Raw genomic sequence first — 21,832 nt, 5'->3', positions numbered from 1 at the left:
ACATGAAGAAAATATTAACAGACATATAGGGAGAAATTGACAGTAATACAATAATAATAGGGAACTTTAACATCCCATTTAACATCAATGGATATATCATCCAGACAGAAAATCAACAGTGGAAACAGTGGCTTTGAGCAACACATTAGACCACATGGAAACAGTGGCTTTGAGCAACACATTAGACCACATGGACCTAATAGATATATATGGAACATTCCATCCAAAACCAGAAGAATCTCAAATAAACAACCTAACTGTACACCAGAGGATCTAGGGAAAACAAGCCCAAAGCTAGCTAAAAGAAGGAAATAATAAAGACTAGAGCAGAAATAAATGAAATAGAGACTACAAGACAATAGAAAGGATAAATGAAACCTAGAGCTGCTTTTTGAAAAGATAAATAAAATTGATAAACCTTTAGCTAGACTATCAAAAAACAAAAAGAAACACAAATAAAATCAGAAATGAATGAGGAGAAATAACAACTGACACCACAGAAATACAAAAGTTTGTAAGAGAATAGTATGAAAAATTATATGCCAACAAATTGGACAACCTAGAAGAAATGGATACATTCTCAGAAACATTTAACTTTCCAAAACTGAATCAGGAAGAAATAGAAACTTTGAACAGACCAATTATTAGCAACTAAATTAAATCAGTAATCAAAAAACTCCCAACAAAATCCAGGGCCACAGGGCCTTACAGATGAATTCTAGCAAACATTGAAAGCAGAGTTAGTACCTATTCTCAAACTATTCCAAAATAGGGGCAGGAAAGATTCCAAATTTATTCTATGAGGCCAGCATTAATTACCCTGACACCAAAATGAGATAAGGACATCACACACACACACACACACACACACACACACACACACACACACATTACAGACCAATATCTCTGATGAGCACAGGTATAAGACTCCTCAACGAACTGTGAGCAAACTGGATCCAGCAATACATTAAAAAAATCATTTACCACAATCAAGTGGGATTTATTCCCAGGATGCAAGGATGGATCAATATTCATAAATCAATGTGATACATCACATTAATAAGAGAAATGATAAAAAGCAAGTGATCATCTTAAAAGGTACAGAGAAAAAAATTCCACAAAATAGAACATCCATTCATGATAAAAACTCCACAAAGTGGGTTTAAAGAAAATATACCTCAACATAATAAAGACCATATATGACAAACTCACAGCTAACATCGTTCTCAATGGTGAAAAACTGAAAGCTTTTCCTTTCAAGGAGGTCCACTTTTAAAAAACCACTTTTATTCAACATAGTACTGGAAATCCTAGCTGCAGCAATCAGGACAATAAAAAGAAATAAAAAGTATCCAAATTGGTAAGGAAGAAGTAATACTCACTGCTTGCAGATAACATGTTACTATACATAGAAAATCTTAAAGACTCTACCAGAACACTATTAGGACTGATAAATGAATTCAGTAAAGTTACATGATACAAAGTTAATATACAGAAATCTGTTGTTTCTATCTACTAATAACAAAGAAGCAGTAAAAGAAATTAAGAATATAATGCCATTTAAAATTGCACCACAAATAATAAAATACCTAGGAATAAACTTAATCAACGAGGAGAAAGATTGGTACCCTAAAAACTAAAATACTGATGAAAGAAGCTGAAAACGACACAAACAAATGAAAGATATACCATGCTCATGGATTGGAAGAATTAATATTGTTAAAATATCCATACTACCCAAAACAACCTACAGATTCAGTACAATCCCTATCAAAATACCTATAACATTCTTCACAGAATTAGAACAAATAATCTGAAAAATCTTTGGAAACACTAAATACTTTGAATAGCTAAAGCAATTTTGAGAATGAGGGAAAAAGCTGGAATTATCACAATCCCAGATTTCAAGACATACTACAAAGCCATAGCAATCAAAGCAGTATGGTACTGGCACAAAAATAGACACACAGATCAATAGAACAGGTAGGAAGCCTAGAAATAAACCTATGTTCACATGCTCAATTAATCTAACACAAACGAGGCAAGAATAAACTAGGGGGGAAAACAGTCTTTTCAATAAATGGTGTTTAGAAAACCAGACAGCTATACGCAAAACTGGACCAGCTAGTTCCTACAACATACAGAAAAATAAACTCAAAATAGATTAGAGACCTACATGTGAGATCTGAAACCATAAAAATCTTAAAGGAGAACACAGGCAGTAATTTTTCTGACATCAGACATAGCAACAATTTTTTTTACAGATATGTCTCCTCAGGCAAGGAAAACAAAACCAAAAATAAACTATTGTGATTACATCAAAATAGAAAGCTTTTGCACAACAAAGGAAACCATCAACAAAACAAAAAGGTAATCTACTGAATGGAAGAAAATACTTGCAATGATATATCCAATAAAGGGGTTCATACTTAAAATATATAAACAACTACATCTTAACACGAAAAAAACCACAAATAATCTGATTAAATGGACAGAGGACCTGAACAGACATTTTTCCAAAGAAGACACCTGGATGGCCAACAGACACACGAAAAGGTGCTCAACATCACTGACCATCATGGAAATACAAATTAAAACCATAATGAGGTATCACCTGATACATGTCAGAATGGCTAGTATCGAAAAGACAAGAAGTAACAGGTGTTGGCGAGGATGTGGAAAAAAGGGAACCCTCCCACACTGTTGTTGGGAATGCAAATTGGTGCAGCCATTGTGGAAAACAGTATGGGGAGGTTCCTCAAAAAATTAAAAATGGAAATATCATATGATCCAGTAATTCCACTACTGGGCATTTACCCGAAAGAAACAAAAACACTAATACGAAAAGATAGATGCACCCCTCTGTTTATTTACAATAGTCGAGATATGGAAGCAACTCAATTGTCCATTGATAGATCAGTGGATAAAGAAGAGGTGGTATCTTTAAACGGTGAAATATTACTGTGTCATAAGAAAGATGAGATCTTGCCATTTGCGACAACATGGGTGGATCTAGAGGGCATAATGCTAAATGAAATAAGTCAGACAGAGAAAGACAAATACCATATGATTTCACTTACATGTGGAATCTAAGAAACAAAATACACAAACAAAAAACAAACACACTCTTAAATCAGAGAATAGACTGGTGGTTGCCAGAGCGTGTAGGTTTGAGGAAGGACCAAAAAAGGGGGATTAAAGGGCGCCTGGGTGGCGCAGGCGTTAAGCGTCTGCCTTCGGCTCAGGACGTGATCCCGGCGTTGTGGGATCGAGCCCCACATCAGGCTCCTCTGCTATGAGTCTGCTTCTTCCTCTCCCACTCCCCCTGCTTGTGTTCCCTCTCTCGCTGGCTGTCTCTCTTTGTCAAATAAATAAATAAAATCTTTAAAAAAAAAAGGGGGGGGATTAAGAGGTATAAACTTCCAGTTATGAAATAAGTCATGGGTGAGACGTACAACATAGGGAATATAGTCAATAATATTGTAATAAGGTCGTACGGTGACAGATGGCAACTGCCCCTAGTATGGTGAGCACTAAGTAATATATAAAATTGTTGAATCAATATGTGTACACCTGAATCTAATAAGACATTACATGGTAATTATACTTCAATAAAAAAATAAAGTGGGATCAATCATACTAAATATAATCCTTAAATTGTTAAGTCCATAAGAGTTGTTACTTTTCTGATTGAAAAGATAACCAATGCAAAGAAAGCTGGAGCTGGGGCTATATTTGAGAAAGGGGGAGGGGCGCCTGGGTGGCTCAGTCCTTAAGCGTCTGCCTTCGGCTCAGGGCGTGATCCTGGCGTTCTGGGATCGAGCCCCACATCAGGCTCTTCTGCTGTGAGCCTGCTTCTTCCTCTCCCACTCCCCCTGCTTGTGTTCCCTCTCTCACTAGCTGTCTCTATCTCTGTCAAATAAATAAATAAAATCTTAAAAAAAAAAAAAAAAGAGAAAGGGGGGGACCTACGGACCTGAAAACTTCCTGCGTGGAATGTGATTTCAGTCATTATAATGACTGCCTGGATATTATAGTTTTAATGGATAGAGAAATTTCCATGGAGTAAAAAGTTATTATGACTATTGGGAATAAGTTATTCTAGCATTTTATAAATAGAAATCCAATATTGCTGTGAATAAAAAACTAAATTCCTACCTATGCTAAATGAGAGAAATATTAGGATCCCTTTCTCACTGAGATAGTATGTGGACTTTCTGGGGAAGAAGTAAGCAAAGTAATCTAGCAAAGTAATCTAGCAAGGAATACGAGCTCTACATATAACAGGATACAGGAGGGTACACGAATTTGCTCCTTAATCCATGATTCCTTTATCTGAGAAAGTATCAATTCTTTACTACCAATCAGGCCATAAAGAATTAGAATTTGGTAGCCTAATGCTATCAATTATTATATGATATTTTTAAGGGTAATGTAGAGACTTTTGAAATACTACGTTTGAGGGGACGAAAAACCTACGCAAAGCATCAGCTTTCCCCACACAAAGAGCTCACGTTTTAGGTGCATACAGTCAGCAGCACAAGAAGCAGACGACTTTTCTGACAACTAGTAAATGGAGAGGATAGTGGGATGTGGCACTTGAAAGTGGGCTCACCTCATCGGGGTGTGACATTTCAGCCATATGCAAAGAGAAGGGGGATGGAGGCACATTGTCCTCATGCATGAGATGCCCCTCCATGTGTTTACTTCACAGACATTGCCAACAAGCCTGCGGTGTGCTAGGCAGGGGCTAGAGATTCAAAAGTCTGAGAGGTCCAGGCCCTCAAGGCACTTACACAACTAGCAAGGGAAAAAGATACGGCTCAGTCCCCTGCACGCTTGTGTGTCACATGCCCATGTTAAGTGGGGAGTGCAGATCTGAAGAACCTGAGAAAAATTGTTTTCAGCTGTGAGAGACCCAAGGCTTCTGTCATTGTCAGCCTTGGAATGCATTAATGCATGTGTGTGTGTGTGTGTGTGTGTGTGTGTGCACGCGCGCACGCATACACACATGCAAACATGCATATGTGTACACACACACACACACAACCAGGCCTCTAGTCATTCCCTGAAAGGGCATATGGCAGCCTCAACACTGAGATGTCCACCAAGAAATCCAGGCAGTCAACCAGGTCATGACTGGCTCCTTCCTGAGAGGCCACAGGCTCCCCCATCCAGAGGCTGGCCCTCCCTGGAACCATAATAACCCTTGGCTGCAGCTGAATCCACTGAGAGAGGCTACAGCTCCCTTCAAATTCCAGAGGTTGCTGCTGTTTCCAATTCTAGGTCCTGGAAGCAAAATAATCTCTTTGTTGGCCTGCTGACAGGGTCTAAGTTTTCCTCAAAAGCACAACCACAGCCAACTTTTCCCCAAAAGGCACAAAAGTCAGTATTTTCCAAATGCGAGTTTAATTATTATCTATATCAGAATCACCTGCAACATAAACCACAAGCCCAGCCCCCCAAAACACCTCCATGGATACAAGAGGCTCATCCCAAACCTACTTAACCAGAATCTTCTATGATAGAGCTCCAGGCTTACGTAGTTTTAAAAACTACATATTATACATCTAAAACTAATGTAACACTGTGTGTCAACTATACTGGAATAAAAATGAAAATTAAAAAAAAAATAAAACTCCATAGGTGATGTTGATGCATGCTATTGGCAGAGAACCCACTACCCTAGGGGCATCGGAATCATCTGGAAAGCTCATAAAGCAGATTTCCTGGGCCAGACTCCCGGCGTTTATGAGTCAGCAGTCTAGGATGGGGCCAGAGAGTTTCATTTCCACCAAGTTCTCAGGTAATGCAGATGCTGCTGATCAGGGGACGACTCTTGAGAACCACCATACTGAAGGACAGCAGGGGCCAATTCTACTGGAAACCTGGTCCCAGCTAAATTCCTGTTATTCTTGTTGGCCGTTTATGGCAGATGCTGCTCTTCCCCTCCCCAGTGCTCACTCTCCCTTTCTTCCTTCCAACAGAAACTTGATTTTGTTGGAGGTAGCAATGTTCTCACTGCTCTCTATATTAACCAGCTCCTCTTGAAGAAGGGGGTGGCCATTGGACTAAATTCTAGCAAGTAAATCATAAGCAGAATTTGTTGGGTGGCGCTCCTGGAAAATCTCCTTCGAGTGGGCAGAGAAGAGGATGCTGACTGAGCTGGTATTTTTACCTTTTGCCCCTTGCTCTTCCTCTTCTTCACGCCTGGATCACAGAAGTGATAAATGTATTTCCAACACCCACGAAGGGGGACCACAAGGCAACAAGCTGAGAATGTCTGTGAGGAACAAGAAGGTGGAGCCTGGGTTCCTGAGGTTGTAGACCCCTGCTGCCTACATTCAAATCTCTAACTATGGGGCAGAAAAACAACTACTAACTTGTAACATCCCATCCACCAAGATGGAAGCCATTCTGGTCACCTATTTTCCTCCATCTTCTATGGCTCTGGGGTTCTTCTTCCCTCCACCAGTCTCCCACTGTCCTTGCTCCCTCCGGCCCCTCAGTCTCAAAGTAAACTACCTTGAAACCTGAACTTCTTCACCAGGCCTCCCAGCCTTAAATGAAACCTGGATGTGTCTGAAGGCATCACTTCTTTGGGGCCATGGGTGAAACTTCTTTGGCCAGGATTGTAGAAGTAGTGCTCTCCTTCGTCCCTCATCTAGGACCTGAACTCTGAGCCTCTACCATCTGGCTAGATCCTCTCTTCTCCTTGTTGCTGTCACACCTCAGGTTCGCTGTCTCTACTTTGCTGAAAACTTTAGGCTTTGGATCTCCATTTTCCTCTCCACTCCCAGCCAGGATCCCAGGGGACTTTTTTTGTTTATTTGTTTAATTAATTTATTTACAGGGAGAGAGAGCACAAGCAGGGGGAACAGCAGGCAGAGAGAGAGGAAGAAGCAGGCTTCCGCTGAGCAGGGAGCCCGATGCGGGGCTCGATCCCAGGACACTGGGATCATGACCTGAGCCGAAGGCAGACACTTAACTGACTGACCACCCAGGTGCGCCCCCAGGAGACTTTCATTTCACTAATCACTGAAGGTTCCACATCTCTGGTGACTTCCACTCCACGCTGGTCACCTCTTCCATGGCCACATCCTGAACCTTATCGCCATGAGAAGCTCCTCCTCTGAAATTTTAAATTTAGACAAGTGTACTCTGACCACAGCTCCTGCTCTCAGTTGTTCTAGGACCCCTGTCCATAAGCTGAAAGCCTTCCCTTATTTATAACTTCAACAACTCTTGCTAACATTCTCAATGATCTTGCCTCATGCACCCACCTGCAAAAGTGTCATCCCTGTTCATTCCAACTGTACATCAGAAAAACAGTAAGTTCATGATACACAAAGTATCTCAAATCAGTTAAACCATAACTATCACCCAGAAATCTTTATTTTGTGATCAGCTCTTTATCCATGGCTGTTTCAAACCTTCTCCACTACCCTTTATTCAAACTCCTGATGACAGATACTTTGAAACTTGGAATAGTAATAAGGTATACATGCACCATATTATACAGAAGTCATTGAATATATATGGTATACATATTTTATATTGTACCAGGAGTCTGGGGAGTCTTCCATACATAATCTAATACATTAAACTTCTACAGCAGTGTGAACAGCCACACTAAGTGGGTTGTAGAAAAATTATACATAAGATCAGGTTAGGCTTTGCCATCGAATTTATGAAAGAACTTTGGTTTTCAGAAATTTGTGTATCACAGATAACGATGGTAGCCTCCATCATCTTCACTTAGAGATAGGAGTTAATCTTGTCTCATTGCCATAGGTTATTCTTCACATTCAATTAGTCTTTGAGGCTGTCAGTTCCAGCCCTCTAAATGTCTTCTGAAGCTCACGCTTCGAGCTATTCCTACTGCCACATCCATTCAGGCTACCAGAATCTTCCCCGAAATTACCTTCGCAGCCTTCTGCCTGGTCTCCCTCCAGACTGACCTCCTTCCCCCATCATCCCCAACCCCCTTGATCTGTTCTCCATCCTGCAGCCAGACTGAGTCCTATAACACAGATAGGATTGTGCTATTCCCCCGCGTAAAACATTTATTTGGATTCCTGTTGCCCTCTGGATAAAGTTCAGATGTCTCAACATGATTTTACAAGGCCCTTGATGACTTTCCTAGCCTTATCTCTTGTCATTTTCCACCTCAAGGTCAAAGTCTCAGCCTTACTAAACTATTTTTAAATCTCTTACAGAATGCTGTTTGCTCTTGTCTTTGGACAAGTTGTTCCCTCTTTGACAATGTACTGGTAAAAATCACAACTCTTCCTTTGAGATACAAACTAAAATTAAAGATAAATTATGAGTGTCAGTGTGTGCAGAGACCCATATGAACCACAGCCAAGAAATCCAGGCCTGTCCAATCATCTTACTCCTACACCTATGTTTATTTCTGGTTAATGCTTGATTAATTTTTTTCTAGAGTATACCAGAACAAGAATCAATGCAGAAATAATTCTATATCCAATTTCAAGATTTGTTTCGATTGACTATTTATATCTACAATGAAATATTTTATAACCTTTTTAAAGGATTTATTTATTTATTTTAGAGAGAGAGAGGGAGCACGTGTGGGGGTGGGGAGGGGCAGAGGGAGAGGGTGAGAATCTCAAGGAGTTGAGTGTGGAGCCCAATACCGGTTCGATGTCACAACCCTGGGAATCATGACCTGAGCTGAAATCAAGAGTTTGATGCCCAACCGACTAAGCCACCCTGGTGTCCCTATTTTATAAACTATAAAAATTCTTATTTCATTTTTTTCTCCTTTTTAAACATGTCTTTATTTTATTTTTTTATTTTTTATAATTTTTTATTATATTATGTTAGTCACCATACAGTATATCCCTAGTTTTTGATGTAAAGTTCCATGATTCATTACTTGCGTATAACACCCAGTGCACCATGCAATATGTGCCCTCCTTACTACCCAACACCAGCCTATCCCAGTCCCTCACCTCCCTCCCCTCTGAAGCCCTCAGTTTGTTTCCCAGAGTCCATAGTCTTTCATGGTCCATTCCCCCTTCTGTTTACCCCCCTTCTTCTTCCCTTTCTTCTACCGATCTCCCTACTTCTTATGTTCCATAAATGAGTGAATAAAATTCTTATTTTATAACCACAAAAAAGATATAACCAATTTACAGAATAGTTGGAAAACAAAAACAGAGGCAAGATCCATATTTTCATGATTCTAAAAAACAATGACTATGATTACTGTCTCCTAAAAGGTAAGCTCTGTGAGGGCAGGGGCTGCATGTATCCTATTTATTGCTGTGTCCTCAGTGCTGTGTTTATAATTTTAAAAATGTAAATATCTGAATAAATGACTGATAGATCATTTTGATGAATAGAATTAGAAATTCAAACATATTTTCTACTGTATACCTATTTGGCAACTTTGAGAATTTCAATTTCAGTACATGTAAAGTGTTGGTTGTTCCTGTGAAAATAATCAGAAAACAACAGTTCTGGGAACAGACTACGGAAGCAACAAGAGCAGCACAGAAGCTTTGGGAAAGATAAAGGAAGGAGAAAGTAAAACTGAGGAAGCATCATCAGCGACGCTTGTGAGCATCGGGCTCAGACTAAGTGGAGCAGAGGGGAGGCATACACAATGTTGAGTCATAAAATCAAACAGGCATCAGACAGCTTCAAGGACAATGGGAAGCCAACAAATGACTCTCTGTATAAGCAACATATGTCGTTCAGCAAAATCAATGTGCCGGTATCTTGTTAGAAGTGTACACGGAAACCACATAGAAAAGCTTCCGATGAGCAAAGGTATAAATAGGTCAATTACATTAGAATCTGCTTGTTACTGTCAAAAGTGTCAAGGTCCCGAAAGTCAAGGAAAATCTGAGGAGAATTCTACACTGAAAGAAACTAAGCAGAGAATTAAATGCAATGAGTGATTCTAACCTGGATCCTTTTGCTACTAAAACACATTATTGAGGAAACAGACTGAGGTTTGCTGGAGTGGAGGGGGGTGGGACGGATGGGGTGGCTGGGTGATGCATGTTGGGGAGGGTATGTGTTGTGGTGAGTGCTGTGTATTGTGTAAGACTGATGAATCACACACCTGTACCCCTGAAACAAATAATATATTATATGTTAATAAAAAAAAAGAATCAGGAAGGAAAAAATGGGAGAGATTTGAATGGGGTTTAAAAATTAAATGGTAGCAATGTATCACTGTTAATTTCCTTACTTGGATGCTCGTAATGTGGTTATGTAGGAAAATGCCCTTTTATGTTAAAAAATATACACTGAAGTACTCAGAGATATGGGGCATTATGTTGGCAACTTAATCCCAAATGTTCATGAAAAAAACTTAGTTGTACTGTACTTGCAACTTTTCTGTAAGTTTGAAGTTATTTCAAAAGGAAAATCATTATAATCTCTAAGGGTAGGTCTGGGCATCAGTATTTTTAAAATGGTCTAGGTGATTCCAATATGCAACCAAGGCTGGAATCCACTGCTGAGGTCTCCATCATCATTTTTTTTACAAAAAGGTTATACACTTTTGCATAGAGTGCATGAACCATAATTTATTTCACCAGACCCTTCCCTCTTTTTCTTCAAAAATGATTTATGGTGGAGCTTTTATATGCTGGGCAAGACAGATTTTCTTCCCTATGAGTACTCAGTCTTATGAAGACATACATATAAGCAAAACACAATGGGCTGTAGTAATAATAATGATGTAATTGCTATCATTTGTTGAGCAATTACTCTGTGCCAGGCACTATGCTATTTGATAGGGCAGGCCCTTCATTTTATGAAATGAGGAACTTGCCCCCGGCGCAGAGCTAGGTCATCTCTCGGCTGTGCCACTGTGTTAGAGGGAAGCAAAATCCTAGGCAAACACACATACAGAAGGATCTCTGATGCAGACAACAGGTATCAAGAAACCCTTCTCAGAGGAGGGATGATCGATATACCTTTGATACACACATTATTTCCAATTTTAATTACCCCAAATACTCCTTCAATGAACATCTATGCAGATAACTTTCTATTTTGTCATCCTGCTGCCACCTCCCCCTTTGGTTAGATTATAAGAAGTAGAATTCTGGAACAAATGGGAAAAACCCATGGCTTTCAATACCTGTTTCTATGTCACTATCACCAGCAATATAAGGGTATCTGTTTAACTGTAGCTTTACCAGCAGTGGACAGTGATACTTTAAAAATTCTTTGCCCTTAGTAAAAAACTGTTATTTCTTTGATTACTAGTTTAGCTATACATTTTGCCATTAATGCTTTCTTTGAAGCTCGAATTTAAGATCTTTAGAGTTACTACTGATCAGGAACATTACCAATGAAATAACATCATAGAATGTCTCATACCACAGGTGCTGCCATTTATTCCTACAACCACAAAAATGGCTATGTCACAATTAGGAGCATCCAAATACAGCAGATTCGATATTCGTGCTGAGATCCCTGACTTCTGAAACTTACTGTGAGCTCAATAAGGATAGGAGAAACGTCTCGTTTGATTCTGAAATCCTATCACAATGTCAGCAAGTAATACATACTATACTCATTTGCTATAAGACTAAGTACATAAAATAGATGGTGACAAAATATGAATTGAAACCATACCTTCTAAGGTCTACATACACGACACAAACTCAGCTCAGTAAACATCACATGAGGAAAAGATTAATGAGAAGAAACGTTTTCCCATTTCCCTGGCTCCCATATAAATAGAGAGCCTATAATCCCAGTGTGCTAATGACAGTTCTGGTTTATGCCTTTTGTCCTAGCATCTTGTCTGATTGGAGCTGCCTTTCAGAAAGGTCCCGGATTAGACAATACATTTTATGGTCACCCGACACCTAAAGGATGTTCCCTTAATGAGTAGCCATATTTCATGCTTCCCTGATCAGACAGCTTGTCTTAATGTCACTCTGAATTTCACTTTGAAGACGAATGAACAGATAACTCTTCTGGCTTCTAAGTGTTTTTATAATACGTTACCATTTAAAGCCAAGTAACAATCCACAAAGAGTTAATCCCTAACTGGAAGAACACCCCTTGTTTAGACCAGAATTTTTTATTCTATTTTGCTGATAAAAGTGAGGCATGGAAAGAAAAAATGACTTATCCAAGGTCACATCAACTATGAATTACCAGCCACACGAGAGGAGGCTGCTGGGGCTCCAACTTCTGGTTTTTGGTTAATTCTCTAAACCACACAGCCATTAACTTACAATTAACTCTCCTGTGCAGTTAAGTTAGAAAGATTTTAATCAGTTAGTAAATGGCTTTGTAAACTGCAGGCAGTAATAATCCACTTCAAATTGTACAAGCAAAATCACTGGCATACCTTGATCATATTTTTTAATGGACATAAATTTCATGATTAATATTCTGGTTTCACTGAACAACAGTCTGTATTCAAACCACTCTATAGATCCTAAACCATCAGAAGGTAAAGTGAATATTTATAAAACAGGTGAAAATGTTAAATAAACATGCAATACCTTGGGTAATTAAAAAAATGAAGTTTGTTACAATTTTCTATCTCACAAGTATGTTAAAATTTCATAACAGGGTGCATAGCTTAGATAAGATTACATTAACATGTAGTTGCCTGTTTATCACATCAGCATCTTGGCTTATAGCAGAAAACTTCAATGGAGTTAACAAACTCATTCTCTATAGCAACAAAATAAAAAACTGATGGGAATAAATTTAATATACTATGTCCAAGACCCCTATGAAAAAAAGACTCTACTGCTTGCATAAAAGAAGAGGCATGCCATATACACAGATGGAAACTCACAGTTTTATGTCAGTCCAATATTAATTTATAAAAAAAAATGTTAGTCAAGGTCCCATTTGCATCCTGTGGGGATGGGGTAAAGAACTGGCTGAACGCACATAAGTTCATGTGGAGGAATAAATTTAAGAGAACCAAGAAAAATTTTCAAAGTATAAATAAAGTACAATAATAAAAATAGTATTTTTCTGGCACAGGCCAATGGAATAAAATTGAAAGTTCAGAAACAGACACAGACGTAGATAAATATTTAATAAATGAGAAGTAACAATGGGAGCATGGAAGGATTTAACGATGTTGTGACAGGTGACTAGTCCACACCTCATACCATATGTTGAATTCCAGGTGGATTGAAAGAAATGAAAAGAAAATGAAAAGCAAAATGTGGGGGAAGGCCTTTCTATTTTGCTGATTTCTATGTATGACTTCAAAGGCAGGAAAAAAACCAACTGATAAATTTGACATAAAACAAATAATACTCTCTAAAATAACTGTATTAAGGATATCAATCATTTTTCTGCCATTTATGCTATAATCACTAACTTATCATGTGCCTTCATTTCAGTTCAGTTCCTTTTGATATACAAGAGTTAAAAAAACTGTAAAAAGTTAAAAATTTCTATTTTTTCTTTAACTTTGCTTTTGGGCTAGAAATGACTTTTTAAAAACCAAACCAGACTGGGGCGCCTGGGTGGCTCAGTCGGGTAAGTGTCTGACTCTTTATCTCAGCTCAGGTCTTGATCTCAGGGACATGAGTTCAAGCCCCATGTTGGGCTCCACACTGGGTGTGGAGCCTACTTTAAAAAAAAAAAAAAAGACTAATTTTCACTAATATTTTCTCATAATTTTTTCATTGTTTCCTATTTTATGTTAATTATAAAGATGAGAGGTCAAAATATGGCTCTGTCCTGTATGAATGGTTTGAGGATATTATTTAACCTCTGAGTCTCAATTTATTTTCCTGAAAAAAATGGACATAGTAATGCCAACGTATTAGAGTTGCTTTGGAGATCCAAAGAATTACTTTATATAAAACATTTATCTATCAAGTTAGAATCCAGCATATAAAGAGTCAGTAAATGGTTAACTATTACTTTGAATGCTAGTCACACTGCATATTGGACTTCTTGATTTCACTGATACGTTTTTATGACTAGAAACTTCTGGTAATGATATTTTTACCTGTTTTTAAAACAAATTTCACATGACTTAATGAATGCTGTACCTTTTCATTTATAAATTATTCTTAAATATATGCATTAGAATATTGGCATATATATACACCAATATGTGCCAATCACAGAAATACCTTAATTCTTTGAAGACTGGTTATATACAGCATCCTACAACATGGTCATTTAAAGCTGCAGTCTGAAGTCCTCAGGTGTCCAAGTAATAGTATAATCCAAGGATATTAAAAGGTTTCTTATGCACTAGAACTGCTGAGATTATGAGTTTGAAATATAAATAGGATATTTACCCTTCTTTATCTTACCTCTAACAGGCCATCCTCTGGTAGATCAGTACAGTGAACAGCATTCTGGATCTTAGTTTTACCAAAGATTGCTCTGAGGGTTCCAGGGCGTAAATGCCGGGCAATTTCCTATTAAATACACATTCACATATAAAGTCAGTCATTCAGTTTTAATAAGAAAAACACCAGCTACATGAAACACTTGAATTATCTGTTTATGAAATACATGTATACATTGATGGCACTGATTTTTTCTGGAAATAGCATGAATGTATGAAAACTTTGAGCAATGAAAGATTTCACTCAGCCTCGTTCACTCAGAAGGCTTTTTCTGTGGCCTGATGGGAAGTCTAGAGGGTAACAATAATTACATCTCTTTTTATCAATAGATTATGGAAAAACACATAAAATAGGAACCCAGTCCATTACTGTGAAAGACTTGTATCCTAACAACTTGATTTAAAATGAACTAGTTTGGTGGCCCTGACTTCAAAAGATTTTTCAAAATGTTCCAGTTGTATCATCTTAGTACTAGCTCACATTAGAGGAAAGAATGGTTACAAATAACTCAAAACTGTGGGTAAAAGAAAGAAGAGGTTAAAAAAATTAAAGATGGCGGAGTATTAATGACCTACTTATTATTAGTCTTTTTTTATTCTAAGTGAAACATTTCTAAAACTTCTATTTTAATTTTGATATATACATACAAAAAGGGTACTTAATATATATGAATATTTTTTAAAAGGGAAACAAATACCCGTGTACCCACTATTTAGCTAAAGTAAATTAATACAATCAACTTTGAAGTCCCCTGTGTGAGACTTCATCCTGACTCCATTCTATCCCATCCCTACCTCTACCCAGAGGTACCCGTTACTCTCAATTTTATTTAAAGTTTCCTTTGTTTTGTTTAGTTTTCAAAACACTGGTTTTTTGGATTTGTCCATGTTGTTGTGTTTAGTTGTAATTCATTTGTTTTTATTACTATAAAAGTCCAATGTGTAGTTGAGCATATTTTATCCATTTTCCTGTTGATGGACATTCAACTAAATTCTTCTCTCTCCCCCTTTCTCTCTCCTCTCCTTGCTTTGACACACACGCACACTGAAAATGACACACAATTCTGCTACAAGAAGTCTTGTACGTAGTATGGTGCGTGTATACAAGAGTTTTGTCTGGATTAGGACACATACATATTCGATTTTCCTAAGTACTGCCAAACCATTTTCTTAAGTGGTTGTAACAATTTGCCCTCAACCATCAGTGCACAAGAATTCCCACCACCCACATCAAAATCCACATTTGACATTGGCTGACTTATTAATTTTGCTATTCTAGTGGGTGTGAAATGGTGTCTCCGTGTGTTCTTAGTTCACATTTCCCTGATTACTAAAGAAGGTTCGTGTCCTTTCATATACATCCACTTTTGTAAAATGCTTATTCTTGTCTTCTTCCATCCATTTCCTACTGGGTTATTCTTGTTTTTTTTATTATTATTATATCATGAATTCTATTTTTTGTCACTTTGCATAATCTTTCAAATATCTTTTCTCAGTCTGAAGCTTATCTTTGAGTTTTCTTTAGTATTTTTATTTACAGAAATAGTTTTAATGAAATTAAATTTACCAATCTTCTCATTTACGATTTGTGCTGTTTCTGAAGGAATTATTCTCACTCCAAGACCAAAGGATACTCTTCTCTATTGTCTTCTAAATCTTTAAAGTTTTGCCTTCCACCTGAAGTTCTTGTTTCACCTACAATTGACTTCTGGGTATGATGTGAGGGGGATATCCATTTCCATTTTTCCCACATGGATAGTTAATTGCCCTAGCACCATTTATTGAATGGTTTCCCTCTTTCCCCACCAATCTCCACCGATTAGCTCTGTTATATATAAATTTCTGTGTAGATATGAGTCTGTTTATTGGTTTGCTGTTTGGTCCCATTGGATGTTTTGTCTATTTGTACATCTATATTACGCTGTCTTAATTATTATAATTTTATAATAAGTCTTCATCTGGTAGGGGAAGTCCTCCAGATTTTGGTTTTGAACGCATGAAGTTTGAGTTGCCTAAGACATCCAAGTGAAGTTTTCAAATACATGGTTGGTATGAGTCTAGGGTTCAGGGGAGTCTTCCACACTGCAAATAACAATTTGGGAGTCTGTAGCATTTTTAAGGTATTTAAAGGTATCCGCTGGATGAGATTGTGAAGGCAGTAAGAGGAGACAGAGGGGCGCCACATCATAAGAAAATCAAGGAGACAAGGAGAGACGATAAGCAAAGAAGATGGAGAAGGAACGACCGACTAGGTAAGAAGAAATCCAGGAGAGTCCTTTTCTAGAAGACCGTGAAGAAAAATGTCATGGACAGAGAGTCATCAACAGTGTCCAGTGTTGCTGAGAAGTCAAGTAGGGTAAAGACTGAGAACTGAACACTGGATCTATCAACATGGAGTCACAGATATCCTTGACAAGAGTGGTTTCAGAGGCCTGGTGGTGAGCAAAACACGGATTAACGTGGTTTCAAGAGAGAATGGGAGTAGAACTGGGAAAAGTGAATATAGGCAACTATTTTGAGGAACTTTGCTACAAAGGGGAGAAGAAAAATGAAGCAGTAAATAGAGGAAAGTGGAATGAAGCGAGGTTTTCCTGGAGGAGAATGTTATTTTTAAAATGGGAGAAATAATTGCACATTTACAGGCTGATAGGAATGATCCAACAAAAGGAAACACTGACAAAGCAGGAAGGAGAAGGGAGAACTGCTGGAGTGATGGAGTTAAGTGCAGGAGTGGGGGAGTTGGCCTTATCCGGGAGCACAGACCATCCATCCTCAGCACTAAGACCACACACGGAGCCCACTGCAGGGAGTGGATATATGCAGTGGCAGGAACTTATGGGAGTTCTTTCTTTATTTTTAATTTTGATTTAGATGTAACTTCCATAAGTAACATGGATTGGTTTTAAGTGCCCCATGAATCTTGTCAGGTGTATAGACTCAGTAATCACCATCCTAAACAAAATATGGAAACTTTCTAATGTTCCCTCTAGTAGTTTTCTTTTGACTGATTCTGTTACGCAGTAAAAAGGGTAGCAAGATTGTCACCAGCTGAGGGGAAGGCCGGAGAGGAGGTTTTGGGGATGTCAGGAGAGGCAAGAAGGTCCGAACACATTTTAAGAGAGCAGGAAAGTGAATGAACTAGGAAAGTGAACTGTGATTGCTGACGGCACTGAGGGCCCTCCTGTGAGGCCCTTCATCGGTGAGGTTAGTGGTCCTGAGTGCAGAGGGAGATCACACAGGACAGCGCTGTGTTCTGCGGCAGCCACACTCAGCTGCACGGGTGCAGGCCGAGAGCTGGTAGAAAGTTGAATGTAATGAGGGTTGGGGCTTTACCAAAAGAAAACCACAAAGCAAGAGAGGGGTAAGGGAGTTGAGGGTGTATGCAAGAGAGTGATAATAAGGATGGGCAACAAAAATTAAACTCAGTAGGAAAGCGGGGGCCTGGGGGTGGATAGAGGGGTAAGAGGCACTGAAAAGGTAGATCAATGGATCAAGCTCCTAGTGGGATGGAACAATTATTAAAATTGGTGTTCGAAGAAATGAGCTGGAAAGTCAAGAGAAAGGATACTTAAAATTGAAATTATTGGAAGTGAGCAGAGAGGGAGGGAGGTGTTAGTGACCCTCTGGGGATTTGCCAGGTGTACTCTGAAACTGGCCCCTGTACTCAGAGGGCAGGGAGAAACTGAAGAAAGAGGTTAGCAGTGGCAGTTTTCACAAGCAAAGGGAACTTCGGTGGCAGCAAGGTGAGTGGATCCCTGCACCACCAGCCACCTCTTAAGTTTATACAGAGGCCTTCACAGGGTTCAGTCATGTATACTGCACAGGTGTTCTCAACACCGCATCATTATCTCAGACCTGTGTCCTTGGAGCAGCCACTGGGGGTGGGAAAGGCAAGCAGAACCCACATTCCAAGGGCAGGGGAGGGGGTGAGGAGCCTGTGATTGACTAGGTCAATGGGTGGTCATGTCTGTTCAATGACCTTCCCCGACAGGGGGTAACCATGGCCGAGGTCACGGGGAGGGCAACAATACCAAGGAACAGAGGATTGCAGACTGAGAGGCCAAAGTACTGAATGGATCAGCGCTATGGATATGGAAACCACCAAGAACTATGGCGGCTGCAATTTCTGGTGCAAAAATGCTGAGCAGCATTCACACCTGTGATTCTGTCCCTTTGGCACATTTTAAAGGTGTACATTTATTTAATTACTTAAGTCTTCCTTTACAAGGTTGTATCAAATGTCAGTTATAAATGTATTACTTAAGAAAAACATTTGATAAACCAGAAAATAAGGATGGCTGTATATTAAATTCATGGCTTTCATTCTGTTCCCCCTAATTTTCTTGACAATTAAAGACCTGATATTACATACCTACTCTATTCACATGGTGATAAGCTGGCATTCTGTAAAGTAAGATGTATTTTGTAAAATCCTGAAGGTGAATACTTAATTTTTCCTTTCCTTATAATTTCAGTTAGGAAGAAAACACTTGAAAAGGATTCCATTTGAGTGTGCTGTTTCATAAGAACTTACCCTGTACCTACTTTTTTGGCACTCAACCATTTTCATTAAAATATTACTTTCATGTAAGTCACTCTATATGCACAACACTCAAATTCTGAAGAGGTGTGTGCGCGCATGCGTGCGTGCATGCGTGGGTGGTGGTGGTGGTGGTGGTGGTGGTTGGGGGGGTCATTGTCAATGTCCTATCATATCATACTGTGGTGAAGGAATGCGGTCTCTTTGGTCGTCCTCTGAAGGAGTTTGTTGGGATTTTCTTTGCATAGTCAATTGTAGTCAGTGTCTCAAAGGTAGCTGAAAAGAATATTGCAACAGGTTGCATTCTCTGGGATGCCAACTCTGAGGCAGGATTTGTATGCAGCAAGTTTATTGGGAAGTGGCCTCAGGATCTACACTTGTGGGGAAGTGAGGAACATGGAATTGGGCAGAGGGATAAGTTGAACTGCAATGAGTAACAACAGCAGCCTCAGATAATCCTATAGGGAGCTCTGAGCTACCATGACCCTTCAGAGTCATCCTGAATTGAAGCAAACAGGTGAGGCCTTGATCTCTCCAAACTGACAAGTCACTGGATATGGGCCACTCCAAGGAAGGAGCCATGACCTTGGGCAAGGTGACTTTCTTCAATAGAAGGGAATATCTGGAAGACTTACTGAATTACTATCTGCTGCCAAAACACAGCTGGGGAATAGGCACTTCGGTCTTGAAGGTGAGAGGGGGATGTGAGCGGCCCTCCACAGTCTCTACTACTTACATACAAACACACACACACACAAAACGCATGTTGCATATACAGCATGTATGACAAATACGGTGCTGCAGACCACTGCAATCTAATTACCATTCTTTATAGGTAATCAAAATTTTCTCTTTTCTGGAGGTCTTGCATTATCTCTTTAGCTAGGCATTGGTCATTTGCCAGTCATTCTGCTCCACAGTCTGTTGACGGTTGTACAATTCAACGTGAAGAGCTACATCTTTAGTCAGCTTATATTTCTTGCATTGTTTTCTCTCTTCCATGTCATGTCTTCTTTCCTTTGGCTATTTCTATGCAATTAATGTTGAAACTTCTGGTTCTATCTTCCCTCTCTCTTTTCTTGTATATTTTCTATCTGTCTTTTTGTATTGTATTCTGGGAGAATTATATATATATATATTGCTATTTTTTAAACTTCAAAAATTGGGCGCTGAGTTTGAGAAGTTCTTTATAGATCTTGGATATTAGCCCTTTATCTGTAATGTCATTTGCAAATATCTTCTCCCATTCTGTGGGTTGCCTCTTAGTTTTGTTGATTGTTTCCTTTGCTGCGCAGAAGCTTTTTTACCTTGATGAAGTCCCAAAAGTTCATTTTCGCTTTTGTTTCCCTTGCCTTTGGATACGTGTCTTGAAAGAAGTTGCTATGGCTGTTGTCAAAGAGGTTGCTGCCTGTGTTCTCCTCTAGGATTTTGATGGATTCCTGTCTCACACTGAGGTCTTTCATCCATTTTGAGTTTATCTTTGTGTATGGTGTGAGAGAATGGTCGAGTTTCATTCTTCTTTATATAGCTGTCCAATTTTCCCAGCACCATTTATTAAAGAGACTGTTTTTTTTTCCATTGGATATTTTTTCCTGATTTGTCAAAGATTAGTTGACCACAGAGTTGAGGGTCCATTTCTGGGCTCTCTATTCTGTTCCATTGATCTATGTGTCTGTTTTTGTGCCAGTACCATGCTGTCTTGATGATCACAGCTTTGCAATATAGCTTGAAGTCAGGCATCGTGATGCCCCCAGCTTTGGTTTTCTTTTTCAACATTCCCCTGGTGATTTGGGGTCTTTTCTGGTTCCATACAAATTTTAGGATTGTTTGTTTTAGCTCTGTGGAAAATGTCAATGGTATTTTGATAGTGATGGCACTGAAAGTGTAGATTGCTCTGGGCAGCATAGACATTTTCACAATGTTTAGTCTTCCAATCCATGAGCATGGAATGTTTTTCCATCTCTTTGTTTCTTCCTCAATTTCTTTCATAAGTGTTCTGTAGTTTCTAGAGTATAGATCCTTTACCTCTTTGCTTAGGTTTATTCCTAGGTATCTTATGGTTTTTGGCTGTGTTTAAAATTTTCAGTGTCTATAATTATTTTTTATGGATCTGATATTCCTTAAATCTCTCCAAGGATACTAACTCTCTTATTTTAAAGACTCTTTGTTAATGCCATTAATTTGCTTTCCTTAGGCACTGGTTCTGTGATGGTTCTGGACCCACAGTGCCATCTTCCAGGTTAATGCACACTCATCTTACTGACATTCTCTGTTCCCCCAAACCCTTTAAGCCACCTTCAACTCATTGTTTGAGCTGCTATCATTTTGCACCTACAATGCAGACATTATCACGCTTGCCTAATGCCTAAGCTCCTTAACGTGGCATCCAAGGTCCTCCATATTTTGCCTAAACCTACCTCGTAGGCTTCACTCACACCTTCCTGAAAGCTTAAATCCCACTAACATCATTTCCCCTACAAAACTAACTTGAATTCCTCCCCGAGTAATCTTCCCTTTTCTAATGTTTCAACAGGAATTTATGCTCCTATTACAGACCTCTGACTTGCATTTTATATGGTTTTTGTGTGTGCTTATTTTAGTAAGTTCCCATTAGACTCTCAACCTTTAACACATTATAAAACTTCTTTGATATTCTATGTCTTATTTACAAACACACAGTAAATATTTGCTAAATACTTGTTGACTGACATTAAATGGCAACATTTCTATTCATGGAGCTGGGATGGAGGAGTAATGAAGACCAAGGGCTGTGGTATAAGGCTCTGTGGATTTGAATTTTGCCTTTGTCACTTACTAGTTGTATAACCATGGCATGTTACTTAACCTCTCTGTGCCTGCTTTAATGTTCTAATTTGTAAAACAGAGATAAAAATAGGACTTAACTACAGTGCTGTTGTGAGAACTGAAGAAATAACTAACAGTATTTA

General features: G+C 38.8%; 1 protein-coding gene across 4 annotated transcripts in view; it reads right to left on the bottom strand.

Annotated features, from left to right (window-relative positions):
- The window catches only part of NME7 (NME/NM23 family member 7), a 244,015-nt gene that overhangs the window by 41,343 nt on the left and 180,840 nt on the right, over positions 1-21,832 (bottom strand). For all 4 annotated transcript variants that reach the window (XM_045797508.2, XM_087859033.1, XM_087859030.1 and 1 more), the window contains one exon: positions 14,307-14,414. In XM_045797508.2, the coding sequence (XP_045653464.1) occupies positions 14,307-14,414 (108 nt within the window). The remainder of the gene's footprint in view (positions 1-14,306; positions 14,415-21,832) is intronic.

Source organism: Ursus americanus, chromosome 2 (assembly GCF_024610735.1).
Source record: "Ursus americanus isolate L20-20 chromosome 2, mUrsAme1.1.p, whole genome shotgun sequence".
Taxonomy (NCBI): Eukaryota; Metazoa; Chordata; class Mammalia; order Carnivora; family Ursidae; genus Ursus; species Ursus americanus.
Note: the sequence above shows the minus strand (reverse complement) of the source record. Positions and strands in the feature narration are given on the sequence as shown.